The sequence below is a fragment of the Stenella coeruleoalba genome (genome assembly GCF_951394435.1).
Source record: "Stenella coeruleoalba genome assembly, chromosome: 10".
Taxonomy (NCBI): domain Eukaryota; kingdom Metazoa; phylum Chordata; class Mammalia; order Artiodactyla; family Delphinidae; genus Stenella; species Stenella coeruleoalba.
Window position 1 is genome coordinate 70,091,379 of NC_137156.1, and position 19,531 is coordinate 70,110,909.

At 51.1% G+C, this 19,531-nt stretch overlaps 1 protein-coding gene across 1 annotated transcript in view; it reads left to right on the forward strand.

Annotated features, from left to right (window-relative positions):
* Nucleotides 1-19,531, forward strand: part of CACNA1D (calcium voltage-gated channel subunit alpha1 D) — a gene marked incomplete at its 5' end in the record, with an annotated part of 318,918 nt that overhangs the window by 275,001 nt on the left and 24,386 nt on the right. Inside the window, 9 exons of the mRNA XM_079934343.1 lie at nt 2,363-2,491; nt 5,093-5,158; nt 6,856-6,947; nt 7,824-7,983; nt 8,556-8,683; nt 8,822-8,918; nt 12,323-12,425; nt 12,760-12,861; nt 17,659-17,789. Coding sequence (XP_079790469.1) covers nt 2,363-2,491; nt 5,093-5,158; nt 6,856-6,947; nt 7,824-7,983; nt 8,556-8,683; nt 8,822-8,918; nt 12,323-12,425; nt 12,760-12,861; nt 17,659-17,789 — 1,008 coding nt within the window. The remainder of the gene's footprint in view (nt 1-2,362; nt 2,492-5,092; nt 5,159-6,855; nt 6,948-7,823; nt 7,984-8,555; nt 8,684-8,821; nt 8,919-12,322; nt 12,426-12,759; nt 12,862-17,658; nt 17,790-19,531) is intronic.

Sequence of the window (19,531 nt, forward strand, 5' to 3'; positions counted from 1 at the left end):
CCTTCAAAAGTCAGTTTGGCTACTAACTTTCTCCTGTCACAAGGGGAGTGTAAAAGGTCTGTCAGACTTGGCGTGGGCTAGGGAGGGGCCAGCAGAAGAGGCTTGGGCCAGGTCATGGCCAGAAAGAGTGTCTTCCCCGACCACCCAGCCTCCTTATTCTCTTGTAAGTCCAACACACAAGTTATAGACATGGCAGAAATATACTATAGAGTCTTCTGTCTTATGCACACTCTGGTCCCCTTGAGCATAGGCAAGTGCACACACACACACACACACACACACACCCTCACACTCACACTCCAGCTGTATGGGTCAGACTGGAACCTCCTGCACACAGCCCTTAGGGAGTTGGTGTGGGCAAGCATGAGAACTTGGGAAAACAAATACCTTCATTTGCCAAAGTCATGAGTTAAAAACCATCATCTGTCCTTTTAAGGAGATGTGATCCCTTTTGAGATGAGATGATAGAAGGGATGTAAAAAGAGTGACCAGGCTTTGACCAACCCATTGCAGAGGTCACGTTCCGAGCATCCCAGGCGAAGCAGGGACTCCTTTTTAACCCCATCAGAACCCGTTAGTCCTGGCTTAGTGATCTCGTAGAATTTCAGTTGTGATGTGATGTGCCCAGACTCCTTCTATTTTATGAATTTTATAGCGTTTTAGCTTTGAGCTCAGGAGGCAGCCACTGACGAGAGTGAGACTCCAGGACGGAGTTTTTCCTTCCCTGTATCTCCCGGGGGGAGAGCCCATCAGATTAGGGTGTGCATCCGTGCGCACACACAGCCCTTAGCTGTACAGACCCACCGTGCAGAGAGGCTCCCTAGGGCCCTGGAGAGCACCCAGGGGTTCTGGGCCCCCGGTGAGAAGAGCCTCCTTCCTTTGTTGGCTTCTGGGTCGACCAGCTGCTTCAGCAGAGGTGACCCCGCTGAAGGGGGAAAAAAAAAAAGGCTGTCATTTCCTGACTCTCGTTCAGCCTTTACTGTTTAATTTAAAGATGGCTCCTGACACAGCCTCTGCATTCTCATAAACACTTACTGAACCTCTAATGAGTGCCAGACACCATGCTGGGCACTGAGTGGAGTGAGGCAAGGTCCCTGCCCCCTGGGGGCTCACAGACTGAGTGGGGAGGCCGGTGACCACAGGGCGACGAGGGCTGGGATTCTGCACCCTGGGGCCCAAGTGACAGGAGCCCAGCCAGACCTCAGGTGAGACAGCACTGCGGAAGCTCAGGGAACGCTGGTGCTAAGCAGCTTCTTCCCAAGAGTCACCCAGAGCTGAGCCTTCTTGGTGGGGCAGTGAAGGCTTCTGGAGGGAAACCAGCCCCTCTCCTGCTTGCCCTGACTCAGTCTGCCCAGCTCCTCGGCAGCCCCGCCAGTGAGGGCCCATCGGACGCACGCCGCCCAGCTGCGCGGCCCCAGGAGTAGAGTGGGGCAGGGGAGGTCTGTGGAGCGCAGGCAGCTGCCACTCTGCCCTGTTTGGTGGAGTCACCCTGTTCCTCAGGGTTAGGAATGGCCTGCCTCAGAGCAGTTAGGTCCTCAGACCCACAAGCCTGACTAAAACAAGAGAACCAGTCTTCCCATGAGCAGCAGAATCCCAGTCTGCATTTCTGTGCCTGGGGACAACTGAGGTCTTGCAGCGTTGTCCTTTACTAGATGTCTTTCAGTCTTGAAACATCATGTCCTGGGGTGTGAATTAGAAAGTCGTAGTGTCTGAGCCTGCGTCAGTGGCTGCCCACCCTCACGTCCAGTTGCGAGCAGTTCCTGTGGCATTTCCTCAGGGAGGGAGCAGATGTGTCATCCTCAGACATGAACCACAGATTTTTTTTTTAAATGGGGGGACACCCTCCTGAACCCTTGCTTCCTTCCAAGTTCATTAATACATGTTCAATCTTTGATTTCTTAAAGCCAACTGAAAGTGAAAATGTCCCTGTCCCAACTGCTACACCTGGGGTAAGACCAGTGACTAGTCTCCAGGGGCTGGGCCTTTTCCTTCAGTTTATTTGGCCATGTCGAGTTTTCCACTAGTTGTTCTGTATTCTCCATGATTGTCCTTTCAGAACAGTGTCTGCAGTGGTTTGCATTCATCGTCAGTGTCCAGTACTCTTGACCAGACCAGTGTCCTCCTCTTAACACACTAGACCACGTGGACATGCATGTGCTGTGTGGACCCAGGGTTTCCCGAGCCCTGTGTTGTTAGCATGTAACTTTTCCTCTCATATCATGCTTTTTGAGGTGAAAAGGCCCTAGAAACACATCTTTAATTCTTACCTCTGCCACCTCTGTGTGCATCTGTTGCTGTTTTTCTGAAAGTGTTGCATGTTCTACTTTCCATTGGGTTTGACCTCTCCATGATAACCCTTCAGAACTCTGAAGAGAGCAATAGAATCTCCATCACCTTTTTCCGTCTTTTCCGAGTGATGCGATTGGTGAAGCTTCTCAGCAGGGGGGAAGGCATCCGGACACTGCTGTGGACTTTTATTAAGTCCTTCCAGGTAAGAGCCATGCCAAGGGCTTCTTTGTCTTTGAAGATCATATGTGAGTCAGTGGTTGTCCCCTGTTGTGGAGGATCCGGACTCCTTTCTGCAGGACTGCTGTGATCACCTAGGTCCAGAGAAGCCCTGGAATGCTGAGGAGACGGGCCCAGCATTGCTTGGATAAATCGAATAGGATTACCTGCTTAAGGAAGCAGAAGAGAAAGCAGTAACGCCTGCAGCTGAGAAATCTGCAGCATTTCTGAGATGGATAGATGTACGGGGCTCCCCGCACCTCAGTCCTCCCCAGGATGCCCGGGATGAATGGTGATGTCTGAGAGAGGGAGGGTCCCAGCCGACCCCTGGAAGCCTCATACGGCTGCGGCAGTCCTGTCCGTTGGCTAATCTAGATACAAATCAGAGACTACTTGGCCTTGGCCAGCACGCCATCCCCCGTCCTGGGTTACCCAGTGCCTGGGAGGATTACAGAGTGAAGGGCCCCTGAGTATAAGCCAGGTCCCCTTTGTCATCTGTGGCTTTCCAGCCTGGTGCAGCCTGGTTCTTGGCTGTTCCAAACAGAACCCAGCTTCTCCTGTACCTTCCAGCACCCCACCCTAGATGTTCTGGTCTTCCGGACTTACTCTGCTGGGGAGGGGGGCACAGATTCTTACTAAGAGGTGCACTGCATGGGGGAGTTTGCAGATGTGCACGAACTTTAGAAAATGAGTCATGGATCTTCATTTCTTTACCTTTTGACTTTTTAATTCAAAAGTAGTAAATGCTCACATTAACAAATGAAGTTATTCGAAGATACACAAAGAACAACCCCATCGGCTCTGAGGAAACTGGTGTTCATATCCCAGGAAACATTTTTCCACAGTGGGTAGAATTTTAACAGGTAAAGAGGAGAACGGTTGGCATCTGGGGAAGGAGGTAGACCCAGAAACTCAAAGAAGGAAAATCGCAAGTCCTGTTGGGGAAAATGAGACTATAGGAGGAGCCGGGATGCAGCTCTGAGAGAGGCAGGGCAGGTGGGGGGCCTCGAGCAGGTGAGCCTCGGTCCTGGAAAGGGATTAAATCCTAGACGGTTGTTATTAATACAAAGTACCAACATTTGTGAATGAACTGCTATAAAAATAGAATGGTTCATGCAATAATGTCATTGTTACATTAAACTTTCTAAAAAAAGTTTTGGTCACTGTAAGATGAATTCATGTCACAGAGACATGACCATACGTGACCATTCATGTCCATAAAAACTGAGAAACTGTGCCAGCAGAATTCTTAAACATTTGCTCATCTAGGGAGAAAACGCACACTGCTGTGGCAAGGACAGCCTGAAACTAACCCTGTGGGACTCTGTTAACCAGTCCAGTTGTCAGGATGGTGCTACTGCACTGGGCCAAGCTGGCAGTCACAGATCCAGAGCTGGCACAAGTCGGAAGGTTTTTTAGCCCCTGGCTTTCTGATGACCTTTCTCAGATAGGAGAGCAAGCGGAGGCTTTATGCATGTGCGCTTGGCCTTAAGTTTAACAATATGGGCACTCCTTGGAGGCGTGCCAAGCACACAGACATCTTCTGTCACCTGAGATGAGGGAGACAGCAGTTGAGGAGCCTTGGATTAAAAGACCAGTGGTGGGCTTCCCTGGTGGCGCAGTGGTTGGAATCCGCCTGCCATTGCAGGGGATGCGGGTTGGAGTCCTGGTCTGGGAAGACCCCGCATGCCATGGAGCAACTAGGCCCTTGCGCCACAGCTGCTGTGCCTGCGTTCTAGAGCCACTGAGGCCCGCCCACTTAGAGCCCATGCTCCGCAACAAGAGAAGCCACCGCAATGAGAAGCCAGTGCACCGCAACGAAGAGGAGCCCCTGCTCGCCGCAACTAGAGAAAGCCCGTGCGCAGCAACGAAGACACAATGCAGCCCAAAATTGAATAAATTTAAAACAAACAAACAAACAAAAAAAAACGGTGGTCTGACCTGACACATGTGCTTATATTTGATGTTCCTAAGGAGAGCCCAGGCTTGGAGACCACACAGCTAGCTCCTTTTCTTCCCTGGCCCAGCCCCCAGCTCTGCGGTTCTTTCGGAAAGAGTGCATTTTAAGAAAGGTGTCTTGCTTTCTACAGCCACAGCCAGAAAGTGGTTCTTCCCCTCTGACCCAATAATTCCACTCCTAAGGTTTCACCGTAAGGAAGTACTTAAGCAGATGCAAGGTGATTTTGCATAAAGATGTTCCTTTGCGAAAGAGCCCCTTGCCCTCACCCCAAACACGCCCACAAAAGAAAGCAGAAGCCATCTAATTGTCTAGCACGCTGGAATTGTTTCATCAATTACAGTCGTTTCTGAGAGCGACACTGTTTAGGATTAGGACGCACTGTTAACAACTGTGGAAAGCACGTCCTGCCTGCAGCTTCATAACCCGAGGTGTGCATGGGCTGCTGTCCTCAGGGCTGAAGCCGGGCTGCCGGGCTGGGGTTTAAAAAGCTCTTCCTCACTATTGATGTCCTTACAATATAACATGGAAAAGAATAGAGCGTGTGCCCCATGCGGGCCTTCAGTCTGCCCCCAAGCCATCCAGGGGGACGGGATGTTCGCGCTGAGCCAAGCGCTGCTTCTCTTCCAGGCGCTCCCGTATGTCGCCCTTCTCATCGCCATGCTGTTCTTCATCTACGCGGTTATCGGCATGCAGGTACGCTCCAGCACCTCTCCCCCGGGTCCCGTTGCTACGTCGCCCCAGATCTGTGGCAGGCTGTACCTTGGCCAGGTGGACTGGACAGACAGGTCATGAGTTTTCAGCCGGTCGCCTTGGCTGCTGAAGAGCTGTAAAGATGAAAAAGACGTGGCCCTGCAGGAGAGAGCCTGAGCCAGCGAGAGCCGGGCTCAGAAGGGCATGCGGAGGTTGGAATAGGTCAGAGGAAGCTGGGTTTAGGGCACTCCCCACCCCCAATCTGGGTCTGAGGGGAGCCAACTGATTGAGAAAACCCATCGTTGATTGTAGCAACAGCAAATGCTGTACTGAAAAAAGCCATAATTGTCCTATTTTCTGCATCAAAGTTGCTAAGAAGATATGAGTGATACAAAAGTCTGTATCATCTGAAAGCATTACAAACTATTTCTAGATGCTGGGGCTGAACTGGAGCCATTATCTTGCCTCAGAAGCGCCCCTCTAAAAAGAAGCGTGAAACCAGGCTCTTCTGTGGCCTGGTCCTGGCTGAGGGGCTGTGGGACGCTCCCCAGCTCCTCCTGAGGTGGGGAAGGGGGCAGAGGAGCTTCCCTAACAGCTGAGCCCTAGCGCAGAGTGGGCGGGTAGGGGGCAGAGGCCCCTGGAGGAGAGGGAGGTGGAGGACCCTGTGGCCCTGGACTTCCCCGGGGTCCCTCTGCCACGCTCTCTGCTGGTTCAGGTGCAGCCTTTCAGGTAAGGAGGGGCTGTGAGTGAAAAAGAGGTCAAGTATTCCCGCAGCAGAGAAATGGTGGTACGTGCTTTTTTATTCTGAAGGCAGAGAAGCATTTGCAAGTGACTAGGACTTTTACCAGGGGTTTTGAACAAAGAGGCCGTGTGCTCGAGCCCCTGTAATTTCGCAGCTTGTGACGCCATGGGCCCCAAAGGGTCTTTTATGCCATAACGTCCTCATATAAAACTTAAGTGGCCGCAGAGAACTGGAAACCGCATCTCGCACACCACCCCTGTGTTCACTCAAGAGTCTTTACCGGCCATCAGGGTCTTCGAAAATGCCAGTCTGCTTCTGTATTCCCCACGAGTGAAGAATTTACTAACTTCCCTTAGTATTCCCCTGTATTCCCTGGCCCTTAAGGCAAAGCCAACCCTCCTTCCCATGGCCCACCGGCCCCCCATCCAGGCTTGTCTGCAGCCTGGTCCTTGGGCTGTTCGTCACACTCACGTTCTTTTCATTTCCTGGAGTACCCGGGCCACGTCGCCCCTGCTCCTTTGCAGGTCGTGCTCCCTCTGCCTGGAGCATTCTTCACCCTCCTTGTCACCTGACTGGCTTCTCCTTCCCCTTCAGTTCTGGGCCTTAACCTCACTCTCCCTGGAGGCCTTCCCTGACCCCAGCCCCAGCCTCAGGGATCCTGTGAGCTGTGCTTCCCCGTCGGGCTGGACCAGCCCAGCTCCCATCTGAAGAGGCTGCCGGTCTGGTTACTTTTCGCATCCCTTCCCCAGGCTAGGAGCTCCTTGAGCTGAGAATGTGCCCAGCGGTTAGCACCGAGCCCAGCGTATCTTAGTGGGATGAATAAAGTTCCAGGGACTCTGGGTATTGACCAAACTTGAGTTCTAAATTCACATATGGAGGGGTGTGTTTTTTTCTTTTTTTTTTTTTTTCGGTATGACAAAATCTTTTCTTTTTTTCCCCTAATAATTTCTCTCTCTAGATGTTTGGGAAAGTTGCCATGAGAGATAACAACCAGATCAACAGGAACAACAATTTCCAGACCTTTCCGCAGGCCGTACTGCTGCTCTTCAGGTGACTGAGTCCAGCCCGGAGCAAGTCTCTCTGGTTCTGGGCTCCAGAGCAGCAGAGGACCCGGGTTCTTAAAGCATTTGGTCATGGTGGCCTTTTGTATCTGTTGGTTTTGTACTATTAAACAGACACGGTAGCATTTTAGTCACAGAGGAATTTTGCAGGCTTTTGGCCATTCCCATCGTGATTGGCTTAAGGTTTTCCACTTGGGAGTGAGTAGGTCTCCTGAGCCGCTGAGAAGGTGTGGGGTGTGTGCTTACACATGGGCGCATGTGCTCGAACAACCGGGAAAATGAAAATTTAGCAGGAATGTAAAGACCTTTTGCACAGTCAGTGGGGAGCATCCTGAGATGTGCAGTTTCAAACTTTATGGGATTGTTTTTAACTCCATTGAATAGCTTTGTAAACAAAGCGCCTTAAAGTGAGAGAACTTTCTAGAAACCATACAAGCAAGTCCTAATGACTGGAGAGCAAGTTCTTTGTAAGTTTAGTTTCCAGTTCTTTGCTTTCAACAGAATCAAATGGGGATCTAATCGAGTTGTCAGATGTTAGGTCATTAAAAATAATAATCGTTTAAAAATTGTAACGGAAGTGTTTAAAGGAGAGAAGGCCACAAAACAAACATCCCTTTATACAAAAAGAATTGATGTGCTTTTATCAAGTGACTGATACAAGTCAAAGGGAGTTGCAACAGGGCCTCCCTTACTGATGTAAGTTGCATTTGAAAATAGAATAAGTAGAAATTTTCACTAAATCAAACTGGCTTTCCCCCCAAAGTACTTAGGTTTTGGTCTAATTAAAAAAAATTTTTTTTCTTAAAATTTCTTAAAGATCTAAGCCTCAAATGCCTTCTTTGTTTCTTTGCTTGATCTAAAAAAGGTGTGCGACGGGGGAGGCCTGGCAGGAAATCATGCTGGCCTGCCTCCCGGGAAAGCTCTGTGACCCCGAGTCCGATTACAACCCCGGGGAGGAGTACACCTGCGGGAGCAACTTCGCCATTGTTTATTTCATCAGTTTTTACATGCTCTGTGCATTTCTGGTAAGTGATCAGAATAGCCGCCCTACCACCAATGGACACATCTTCATGTAGCCTTTGGGATTCAGACCAGTGACGTTGCCCCGTCAAATAGCTGTGGGGTATTTTATGCTGACGAGCAGTCTAGACTCCACTGGGCCGTCGAGGTTTTGCTGAGCGAGGCCTGTGTTACTGGCGCCTTTGGTGTGAGCAGGGGCTGGGTGCTCGCTAACAGGCTTCACCATCCCAGCTTCTTAGGGCTGCTGGTTCCTTTATAATAAAAAATCTCGAAGCCACTGCACATAGTAGTGACTTACGAGACTGAGTCATTTGGTGGCAGAATATAACACGGCAGTGTGTTTCAAAAGGTCAGGCAGTACATTCCCCCTGCCCTCCCCTGGGCCTATACCCAAACCATTTTGGAAAGCTAGAAGTCTGCCATTTTCTTACACGTTCTCCAGAATGAAAGATTTTCAGCCTCTCTAGGAGAAATGGGTCCAAATGTCTTGTGACCCCTACAATTAGGAAGCACTCACTAGGGTTGAACCCAGCTCATCCCACTACAGCTGAAACGCCCTCCTGATTGGCTTTTACAGATCATCAACCTGTTTGTGGCTGTCATCATGGACAATTTCGATTATCTGACCCGGGACTGGTCTATTCTGGGGCCTCACCATTTAGACGAATTCAAAAGAATATGGTCCGAATATGACCCCGAGGCAAAGTAGGTTGAAGAGAATTCCATCTGGCTTGTGTGGGCTGTTTCTGCATGTTGGGTGTGCTTTCCTGTGGAAGGTGGGATGGACCGAAAGCCCCGGCCTGCTGGTGCTGCCCTGCACCTCATGCCGTACTTTGTCTCCAGGGGAAGAATCAAGCACCTGGACGTGGTCACTCTGCTCCGCCGCATCCAGCCCCCCCTGGGGTTTGGGAAATTGTGTCCACACAGGGTAGCCTGCAAGGTAAGTGTCCTGTTGGCGTCCCTGACGGCCTCTCTTGCAGGAACTCCCTGCTTTAGTCAACAAACCTTTACTAAGTGATGTTCTGTGGAGCCTGCTGTCAGGCACTGGAGATGCCGAGGTGAATGACATGTGGTTGCTGTCCTTGAGGAGTTCTCAGCTGTGTAACTCTTAGGTCACCCTGTCAGCCAACAATAAGAACAGGAAGGGAATTGTGTAATTTGTCACTGGATAGAAGGAGGGGATGGTGACATTTGCATCAGGTCCAGCAGGAGAGAAGTAGGAGTTTGTCACAGGGGGAAGGGCATCGCAGAAAGGGAGCCCAGGGAGCCCAGACGTGGAGGCAAGAGAATGGAGAGTCGGTGTGGCTGGAACGCAAGAGGAGGTGGCAGAAGGCCTCAGGCCCAATCTGAGTGTAGCTGCGAGGAGCCTTCTGTGCTATGCTGAGTCCCATGGAAGAAACAGGAGGAGACCTCCATTCTAGAAAGTTGACTCTTGGCAATGGAGAAGTGAACTAGGGACAGGAGAACACCCAGGAGAGCTGTTGCATTATCTCACTGTGAAGTACCGAGAGCCAGAAGGAAGCGGGCATGGAGAGGCGGGGATGGCTTAGGGATCTACTTAGGGAGTAGAGTGGAGAGGACTTGGTGGCCCGGACGTTTCCTAATTTGCGTGATGGTGCACACAGTGACGCGCCCCTCATGTGCATCCGGCGGTGGCGTCTCGGGGATGGATTCAGATCTCCTGCTGAAACCGCACTCCTCCTCGGACGGGACTCGAACCCGTCCGCACCTCAGATGGAGACTTGAACCCACAACTCCTGAATTAGGAGGGGACTTGAACCCACTGTCTCTTAGTTCAAACCACTCACCTGGTGTCAGGACTTACTGAAACTCAGGTTCTTTTGTCTCGATGCAGAAAGAATTCAGCGTGAGGCCGGCAAAGAGTGAGTTTCTTAGCATAGGATGCTTGTGAGAGATACAAGCGGGCAGGCAAGGGAGCGCAGCCCCGAGAACAAAGAGGGCTACATTTTTATAATCAGAGAAAAATGGGGTAGGGGAGAAGATCACCTTCTTCCTCATTTTTGGCTAGACGTCAAGGCTGGTATCCTTAGTTCCTCTTTTAACCCTTGATGGTCTAACCAGGACTGCCATGGCACTCTTTACATGATGTGTATATTAGCAAAAGGGTGGTAACGTATACTGAAGCATGGTAGTTCATCTCAGGTTTTGGTATCATGTCCCCTTTCACCTGGTTTCTTTCCCCTCTCATCTATATTCCTGTCTTGGCTACACACAGGAATGTAACTCTTCAAGGACCATTAATTCCCTGACTTCATATAACAAGATTCAGATCTCATATCTATTGTCTTGTACTTTAACTACATATGTAGATTGTTGCTTGGTTACTGGATGCTTTTCTTGAGTTGTCTCCCACTGTTTAAACAGTCTCCCAAAGTCCCTTAGAATTCCCTTTCTGACTTGAATCCCCTAGTGGGATTTTTTTGTGATGAATTTATTTGGTTGCATCGGGTCTTCATTGTGGCATGTGGGATCTTTCGTTGTGGTGTGTGGGCTCTTCATTGCAGCGTGTGGGCTTCTCTAGTTGTGGCACGTGGGCTCAGTAGTTGCGGTGCACAGGCTCCAGAACGCACGGGCTCAGTAGTTGCAGCGCACGGGCTTAGTTGGCCCGTTGCATGTGGGATCTTGGTTACCCGACCAGGGATCAAACCCACGTCCCCTGTATTGGAAAGCAGATTCGTAACCACTGGACCACCAGGGAAGTCCCCCTGTAGTGGGATTTTTAAGCTATCTATTTAATTATCCTACTCTATCCCTGTCACCATCTCACCCCATTCCTGAAGTTTTCACATCAGACCATGCTCTCTGCGAGCTCTCATTGAGATTTGTTTTCCTTTCACAGAACTCGCATTGAACCACCTTGAGTCAGCTGTAGCAATAGAAAAGGATCCCCCTTTTTAAAGGAGCAATGCAAGATTTGCCTGTTGAAACTCTGCCCTATAGAAATCCAGCCAGTCTGTGCAACAACTGGTCCCCTCTTCCCACAGATATGAGGGGATTCGGGGTCAGGGGTTCACCCTACCCCCAAAGGGATGCTGGGCTAGCTCTAGACAGAACCCACAGTGAAGAGTGGAGTCCACAGTGTATTTCAGGCTTTCAGAGAAATCCGAGCCAAAACTCATTGTCCCCTGGGCTGGAAGTCCAGTTGGCAAGTCCCTGGGGTCCTTGCCGAGTCTTTGCTCCTCCTCATCCTGGACTCTGGATGTAGGCAGAGAATAAGCCACAGATGTTGACTTTTTTCCCATAGATTTCCCAGTATCAGCCTCTTTTCTGTTTCCAAGAACAAGATGGGTTCTGGCTCATGGCTGTTATTTTGTGTTTGCATTTCCAGACCCTTTTATGTAAAGGATCTACGTGTCCTTCAGGCACAAAGTAGTCCATTTTGCTGATTCAGGAACTTGCCAGGAAAAGCAAGTGACTGTGCAGGCTCTCCTAGGACTAGGAATTTAGGTGGGATGAATCATGTGTACACAAGACTCCTGTCCATTAATAGGGAGGAGGAAAAGTGTTTTAAAATCTTTCTCTTGGGACACCTTGTCAGCCAAAAGTAAGAAATTTGAAACCGTTAGAAGTTCTAAGTACCACTTATTTAGCACTTACCACGTGCCAGGCACCTGGCTGGAGTCTTAAGTGTCTGTGAGCTCCTTTAACCCTTGCACAGCCCTTTGCTGTGGGCATGGCATCTGCAGCAACTGGGGCCACAGAGAGTTTCACTCACCCAGGTCCTCTCCAACTCTCAGTGGTGGTGTTAAAGGGGCGAAGAGAGAGAAAAGAGAAGCAGGATGTGGGGATCCAGCTCTGAAAGACCAAACACTGGACTCGTAGAACCGCGTGGACTTGTACAAAACACTCCACAGTGGTCTCACCAGGGCAGGGTCCTTGAAGGACACTCCCGGCGATAGGAAAAGTAATCGACCCTGTTGGTTGAGAACCTTTGTCCCAGGCTCTGTGCCTGGCTCATCATACCTGGTACATCACTTTAACCCCAAACAGCCTTAAGGATGTGCCCAGAATGGAGGCCTGACCCCAAGACACAGGGAGAGCCGGTTAATGAGAACGGGAGAGGAATGCATGGACAGTAGGGAGTCTAAAAAACAAACAGAATGCATCTTCTGAGGGCCCGCGTTTGCGCTTCATGACTCAAGCTTTGATCTTTGTCAGCTCGGATCTCCTCAGATACTAGATGCCCCCCCAAATGGCTGTTGAGTTGAATCGAGGGTTGATTAGAAAGGAGATGAGGGATAAACAGAGAACAAACGAGGAAAAGGGCTGCAGCTGTCATCATTCGTTTGAGTACTATTAAGGGACTTTTCTTTCTGTTTACAGAGACTAGTTGCCATGAACATGCCGCTCAACAGTGACGGGACAGTCATGTTTAATGCAACTCTGTTTGCTTTGGTCCGAACGGCTCTTAAAATCAAGACGGAAGGTGAGCCCTCCGTGGAAGCAGGACAGGTGGGAGAAGAGGAAGGGGAGGCCGTATCCCACCTTGATTCCTATCTGGGCCTCTTCTTGTCAAAGGCGGGGCAGGGAGGGGACACACCCCTGCCCAGGGGATGGGGCGGTATGTGAAATGAGAACATCTGTGCTGGCCCCACTGGCTGGACCTGCTTCCCTCAACCCTTCTCCCCTCCCTCCGTGCTTCACCTTATCCTGGAAGGTTGAGAGGTGAGTCGGGCCACCAGCAGCCCCGGTGAGAACAGAGAGGCATTGCTGGGCAAAAGAAACAAGGCTTGTTCCCCCCTCTTGCTTTTTGAATTCAGGGAACCTAGAACAAGCTAATGAAGAACTCCGAGCTGTGATCAAGAAAATCTGGAAGAAAACCAGCATGAAACTGCTTGACCAAGTTGTCCCTCCAGCTGGTGGTCAGTGCAATTTTTTTCCTAAGTAGTTCTTGACCAGCACATTGGTTTCAATGCTAGTCTCTAGGAAGCCCAGCGTGTTTGCAGAATGCTTAAGGTACCAGCCAGAGCATTGAGGCCAACAGCTAAAGGCCCTTCAGCCATTGGTGTAATGATTTGGGGTAACGTGAAGACCACTGCAGACAAAGGAGAGGCTTCAGTGAGAAGGATATCAAGACCCATATGGTTGAAGCCGGGGTTCTCTTGTGGGTGGAGGGATTAATGTTAGGAGAACAAGCTTGCTGCCTCAAAACCAAAAGCCTGTATTTTTTTCTTTGCCCCAAATGAAGTGTTTAAAACTAGTTTTCCTATATCCTTCAACATACTGTTGAAAACTTCTCACACAAAAAAAAAGCTTCAGAAAATGGTGTTTTTGAAATGTTCTTAAGACTGGATCTGCTCCCATAATTACCAAAAACATCCCTTTGTTTAGAATTTAGAGACGGAACTAACAGGCATGCTTATTTCCTTTTGCTATCATAAAATAACTGACTAAACTTTTCTCAGATTTATATATATATATATATATATATAAAATACATATATATATATAATACAGATACTGTATTTCCATTTTTGTCTAAGTATACATGGACTTACAAGTGGAGATGATTGTGTTTTGACTTTTATTTTCGAGTTTTAAAGGTGCAGGATCCGTTTGCTCGGTGCCAACATGCCTGCACTTTACCCCCTAGCCCTGGGCACGTTAGGAGTGTTTGGTGTGTTTTGTAACCAACTGAAATCTTATAGTGTCCCTGCTCCTGCGGCCGCCAGACTGGGCTGGCTCAGGTCCAGAAGCTGAGCCAGGATGGTGGCCTCTCCTTTTGAGAAGGTGACAACCTCTGGCTCTCGGGGGCAGAGAGAGCAGCATGCTGGCCAGCTCCGCTCCCCGGCATGAATCCAGAGCTTTTTGTGGCTGGAGGGAGCCGCCCAGAGCTGGCAGGGCCACCGGCTCAAAGCTGGGAAAGATGGCCCACAAAGAAACGATAAAGGGCTACTGTGCAAAACAAAACACTGAAAGAACAAAACCGAAATGAAAACTCCCGCCTAGAGAGAGAACCCTGGCTCTCCACAGGAGAACGGATGCTGCACGCTTAAAACGACCCTTTGGTTTTCGTTCTTTTCTTTTTAGCTGCACACCCAGGTGCTCGCATGGCTGAGACTAGTTGCTTTTTCCAATCGTGTAACAATGTGCTTGAGCTTTTCCTGCAGCCTCCATTCCTTTCAAGTCTCAGTCTTTCAGAATATTCTGAAGCAATTCTGTTTTAGGGTGGTGGCATGGAATCGGAGTTATCTCTTGCCAGTTGTATTCCCCTACATGTTTCTCACGATGCAGATGCATGCCTCAGAGTAGCGGGCCCCACCTGTCCAGGGGGTCCGGCCTCAATGGCACGCGCACCTCCCGTCTCTCTTGAAACGCCAGCCTCATTACAGCCCAGTCTCTCTCACATCAGCGCCCATCCTGGCAAGGCTCGCCTGGAGAGAGTCATTCGCATCACTGTGAAACTTCCTTTCTTTTCATTTCACCACAAGAAAAGTCCAGAATTTGGCTCCCTTCCTTGGAAAAGCTGATCAGCTCTTAGCCCTACTGGCCTTCTCACGAAGGCTACGTAGTCTTCTGCTTTCTTGGTCCAATAGCAGGCCCCGGTTTTCTCTCTGTTATTTCTTAGCATGGATTGGGGGGTTAGGATGACAAGGGTTAATCTCTTCCAAAATGGCAGTAAGACCACTGAGAAACCTGGGACAAAAACAGTGCCTCAATAAGGGCTGGAAAACTCCAGAAGTTCCATGGCATGGGTTGTGGATGTGCTGGAGCTTATCCAGGTTGAATCTCAAATAAGTGCTCTCGTCACCGAACTTCCATAGGTGGTAACTTCAGGCTTCGGTGGACAGACTCTGGTTGAGTTGCTGCGCAGGGTTGTAGCATCTGCATTCACCCCTTGCTTCTTTGTTTTTCCTCTTTTACCTTCCAGTGGACCACTGGGTCCCAGCCTTTCCCACACCGTGGAGCACTTAGAAAAGGAGAGCATATTTACGACCCTCTGGGCCGGCGGACGGGTAGCTCCCACGGCCGAGGGGCTCGGTGTCCCGCCCACTGTAACCTGGTCAGAGGGCAGAAAACTGAGCCAGGCCAGCCCTGCACCTGTGACTGGTCAACGTGGGTCGCTCGGGGGCCTCTTACAGCCCTGGTGACACAGCAGAGTAGGTGCCCACCTTAGAAGGCTTTGCCAGCACAGGGGTGATGTGAGCCCCGCTCCCCGCCAAGGTCATCACGAGCTTGATGAGGCGATACTCGGGAATGAGCCTGGAACCCAGGCCGGAATTCCGGGCTCTCGCGGCGCCTTTGGCCGTGGTGACAGCCTCTCTGCTGTCTCCGTGCTGAGCTGTCTCATTTCCCATCTGGCCCTTGCTCGTGTTCTCACCTCCGCTCTAGAGTCTCCTGCCGTTGCGCGGATCTTCCTCCCTCCTTCAGAAGTCCCTCCTCCTCCCAGGGGCGCTTCTTTGTCTTTGGGCCTTCGCCCCGGACCTGGATCTTGGGCCCTTTTGCCCCAAGAAGCGCTCAGAGCCGACCCCGTCGCTCTCTGCAGTCCTGAGCCCAGACGGCCTCACGGCACTCACTCCTCTTCCTTCCTTTTCTGACCTGCTGTAGCTTTGACTTTTCCTGTTCTTAAGACTCTTCCTGGGCCCAGTTTCAATAGCTCAGCATCTCAGTGCAAAAGGCCAAGTGACCCTTGAGAGACCTGCCCTGTAGGGCCCTAGGTGGGCACCTCTGCCCTGGAGCTGCCCCTCGGGCAGAAACCTGATCTGCCCTCTTCACTGAGTACGCCGCCCCCCAGGTTCTGGGCCAGGGAGAGCCAAGACCCTCCCACAGGAGCCCCCTTGGCCCCTCTAGGCTAGCACCATCCAGGTGGAAGGGAGAGAAAGGTTAGGCCTGCTTTTGCTGGAAGCATCCCAGCATGGGATGAGGTGGGCCTTCTGTGAGTACAGCCAGTGTTTTTCGTGGGAGCCCACAGAGAAGACTGGAAACCCTGGCCGGCAGAGGCTGGCTGCCCCTGGGATTCTCAGGCCGCAGTCGGTCCACCTCCGGCATGTAGCCCGGTGGGGAGGTAGACTTGTACTCTGGGAGAGGCGGCCCCAAAGGAGCAGGTGGCCCTTGTGGTGGAGCAGGGAGGTGGTGGGGTAAAGAAGGAGAGCCCAGGCCCAGGGGTCCCACATCCCAACTCACCTGGCCTGGGGCAAGTCATGGAACCTCTGTCCACTCCCCTCTCGCCTTCCTGCCTCTGGACAGTGCGTTGTTAGACCATTTGGACCAGCCCGAGACTGATGAGGGACCTGGTTTCTCATCTACCCAAAGCCCTAGGTTCACTTTGGTGGCCCCTACACCGTTCCCAGACTTGCCGGGCTTGGGTTTAGAAGGAATGCAATACACTTCTCAAGGCTGACCACCTCCAGGCATCTTCTCACACAGTAACACTGAGTAGCTTCTGACAAGGAAGTTGGGGGCCGTGGGAAGCCCAGAATGGCCCAGCAGTGTCCAGACAGGGATACCCCCCTCATGGCCACAGAATGCACCCCACCCAGGAGGGTCCCAGTGTCCCCCGCCCCGTCATGCTCTATGATCCATTTCAGTGGATGCCACTGTTGGCAGCTTGTAAAATAACGGTGACTCTGCTGGCTCACCATCCCCCGCCCCCTGGCACTTAGGACCACCCAGAGTGCTCTGCGGGCCTCTTCTCCCATAATCCTCACAGCTCCTCCTCCGAGAGGCTTAGGCCTGTTTACGGGTGAGAACGCAAGCCCAGAGAGGCCGAGCCCCTTACCCAAGATGGCACGTAAGTTGCGAGGGCAGCCTGGCCACAAGTGTAGCTGTGCTGAAGCCTGAGGGCAGCAGCCGTTCCTCCTCCCAGCCTCTGCGAACCATGGTCAGTAGCCCCCGGGGGCCCTGGACAGATGTGGGGGTGAGCAGGCCTTGTGGAGACCCCCGGGCACACAGCCACTGCCAGGGTGGTTTCCCAGGAGACAGCCAGAGCCCCTATTCTGCCTCATGCATCACCTTCAATCACGCTCGGCAGAGTTCCAGCTCCCCAGCCACACACGATGGGGTTGTTTCTGAACAAAGTAGAAATAAGTCGGCTCAACTTTGAGGTTAGTTGGAGCTGTCACTTGCAGTATCGAAAACAAGCAGTTCTGAATTACAAACCGAGGAATGACATGTGGAGGCTATTGGCAGAGAATTAAGGGGGCACATGTAAATCTGGGTCTGCAGTCACTTTTCAGAAATGTCCTCTCCTTCCAAGCCTGTCTGTCACCTTTCTGAGGTCTCTATCTTTATCTCCAGGCATTGGGATTTGGATGGTTAATTGTCCTGGGTGTTCGTGGTAATTACACATGCAAATCCCTATGCGCAGGGGTGAAAATATGACCCATGAAGCCTGTCTTTGTTTTGTAATTTTTATTTTGAATCAGTAACCAAGACGGCACTTCATAGTGTTACTAATATGCTGTTCTATTAAACTCATGACAAGTGTATTATTTTCTGCAATTTTGAGCATCAGTTTATTTAACTGACTCTGATTTTGAGCCTTAACTGCTTTGCACAACCTTGCTTTTCGCTAGATTTAGTCTCCCAGTGTCCTAAGCGAGAGCTCAGTGCCTCGTGCCCCGTCTTGCCCTTCCCCCAGCCCCAGCCAGAAGTGAGTGTTAAGGCTGTTGCTGGAAATATGCTGATTCGGGAGAGCTCTGTCTGGTCTCTCCGTTTAGATGATGAGGTAACCGTGGGGAAGTTCTATGCCACTTTCCTGATACAGGACTACTTTAGGAAATTCAAGAAACGGAAAGAACAAGGACTGGTGGGAAAATACCCCGCGAAGAGCAGCACAATTGCCCTACAGGTGAATTGTTGTTTTGTCTTTTTCTCTTTTTCACTAACGATTTTACGAGCTTATTTGAAATACTAGAGAGCTGACTATTCATGGTTGAGCAGTACCACCAGGATTTTGTTTAAACTGAGATACTGCACACTCCCCCAAATGTGGACTAGCCATTTCTGGGCCACCAGGTAAGTACCTCCCCCTGCCTGCTTTCTCTGGCGTGCCCCTGCGTCCGCGTCCACTGTGGCCCGGCCCCGCGGGGCAGGGCCTCCAGGACAGTGGCCGAGGCACATCCCTGGCGGGAGGGGAGCCAGAGCTGCCCTCGTGCCTTATCTCCCCCAGGGCTTCTCCAAAGGCAGCGTCCTCCGAGCAGGCACCCACCTTCCCCCAGCCTCGGGCTCGGGCCCTAGCCGCCCACGAAACAGCTTTCCATCTGAACGCAAGTGCTTTGTTTTGTTTCTGTTTGTTTCTTACCCCACTGCTTGTTGGTTTTCGGTCCATCTCAGTAACATCCATCACCTCCTAGTGCATGTGTGCGTGTGTGCGTGTGTGTGTGAGTGTGTATGCGCGTGTGTGTGTGCGTGCGGTGTGTCTGTCTCTGCGTGTCGTCTCCTGATGGCCGTGAGGCTTGCTGTGCAAATGCTGTTCTCTCTCGACCCAGCCAGCCTCTGGTCCCGTCACCCGCCCGGGCCCCGCCCAGGCACCCGGAGGGGGGATGTGGTTTCAGGAACCTCTGGTTCTAACTAGGGTCCATGCATTCCAGGGTGTAGAATCCTAGGTAAGCCCAAAGCCCTGGTGGGAAGCAGGTGTGTGGGGAAAGGGAGTCCCAGTGGAGACCCGCACGGAGAGGGACTAGGAAGGGAAGTCTGTGAGTGCTGTGACTGAGAAAGCAGAGTGGAGAAGGAATGAGGAAAAGATGCCAAGGACTACAAAAGTGGAACTCCAGAGGTTGGCAAGCTGTCAGAAACAACTGTCCAGATTGATCAAAAGCCCTGTCATCTCTGCTGTCCGGATTATGCATAAGATAACGTTTTCCTTTTATGTCCCTGTTATCACCATTTGTCTTAAACTGGGCCTTGTTGGTATGGGTAAGGTTCAACATGGAAGAGTCTTTTGCTTTTTTTCTGGGGGAAAATGCCCTGCATTGTCTTGTGTTCTCAGTGATGGTAATTACCAAAGTGAAGGCTTGTCTGTGATCTCCCTGAGAGAGAATGAACATGAATGACAATGAATGCGTGAAGGAAGGAGGGCGGGGTGTGTGCATGTGGCGGGTTAGGAGATGACCTTGTGTGACAGTGACCTGTTGATTCATGATGCAACCTGGGCTCTGCCCAGACAGCGCTGGGGGTGGGGTGGGGAAGGATGGATGCTGAATCTGACCAAAGACAATTTCTGATTTTTCTTCCTCTGGTCACATCTCCTAAAGGGAGTTCAGTGAATCACAGGCTTGAATAGCTGATTGCCATCTCAGCCTGCAGAATTTGAGTAAAGCTTTCACCTCTGCCCCATCCAGTTTACGAAAGTGACAGCCCTTCTCCTGATCACAGCTCACAAGTAGCCTTAGAGAGAAGCAAACTGAAAAGACGTGTTTGCAAACTTTGAGCAGGTCTGGTCCATACGTTCTAGAGGGCGGTGTGGCCAAACTGGGTGCAAGGGCAGGGAGAGATGATCATGTTTCTGCAGGCTTTTCCCTAAAGCAGCGCTGGGCCTGGAGGACTAGGGGCCGAATTCCAGAGTGTCGTGATCCCCTCCTTGTAGGGAAC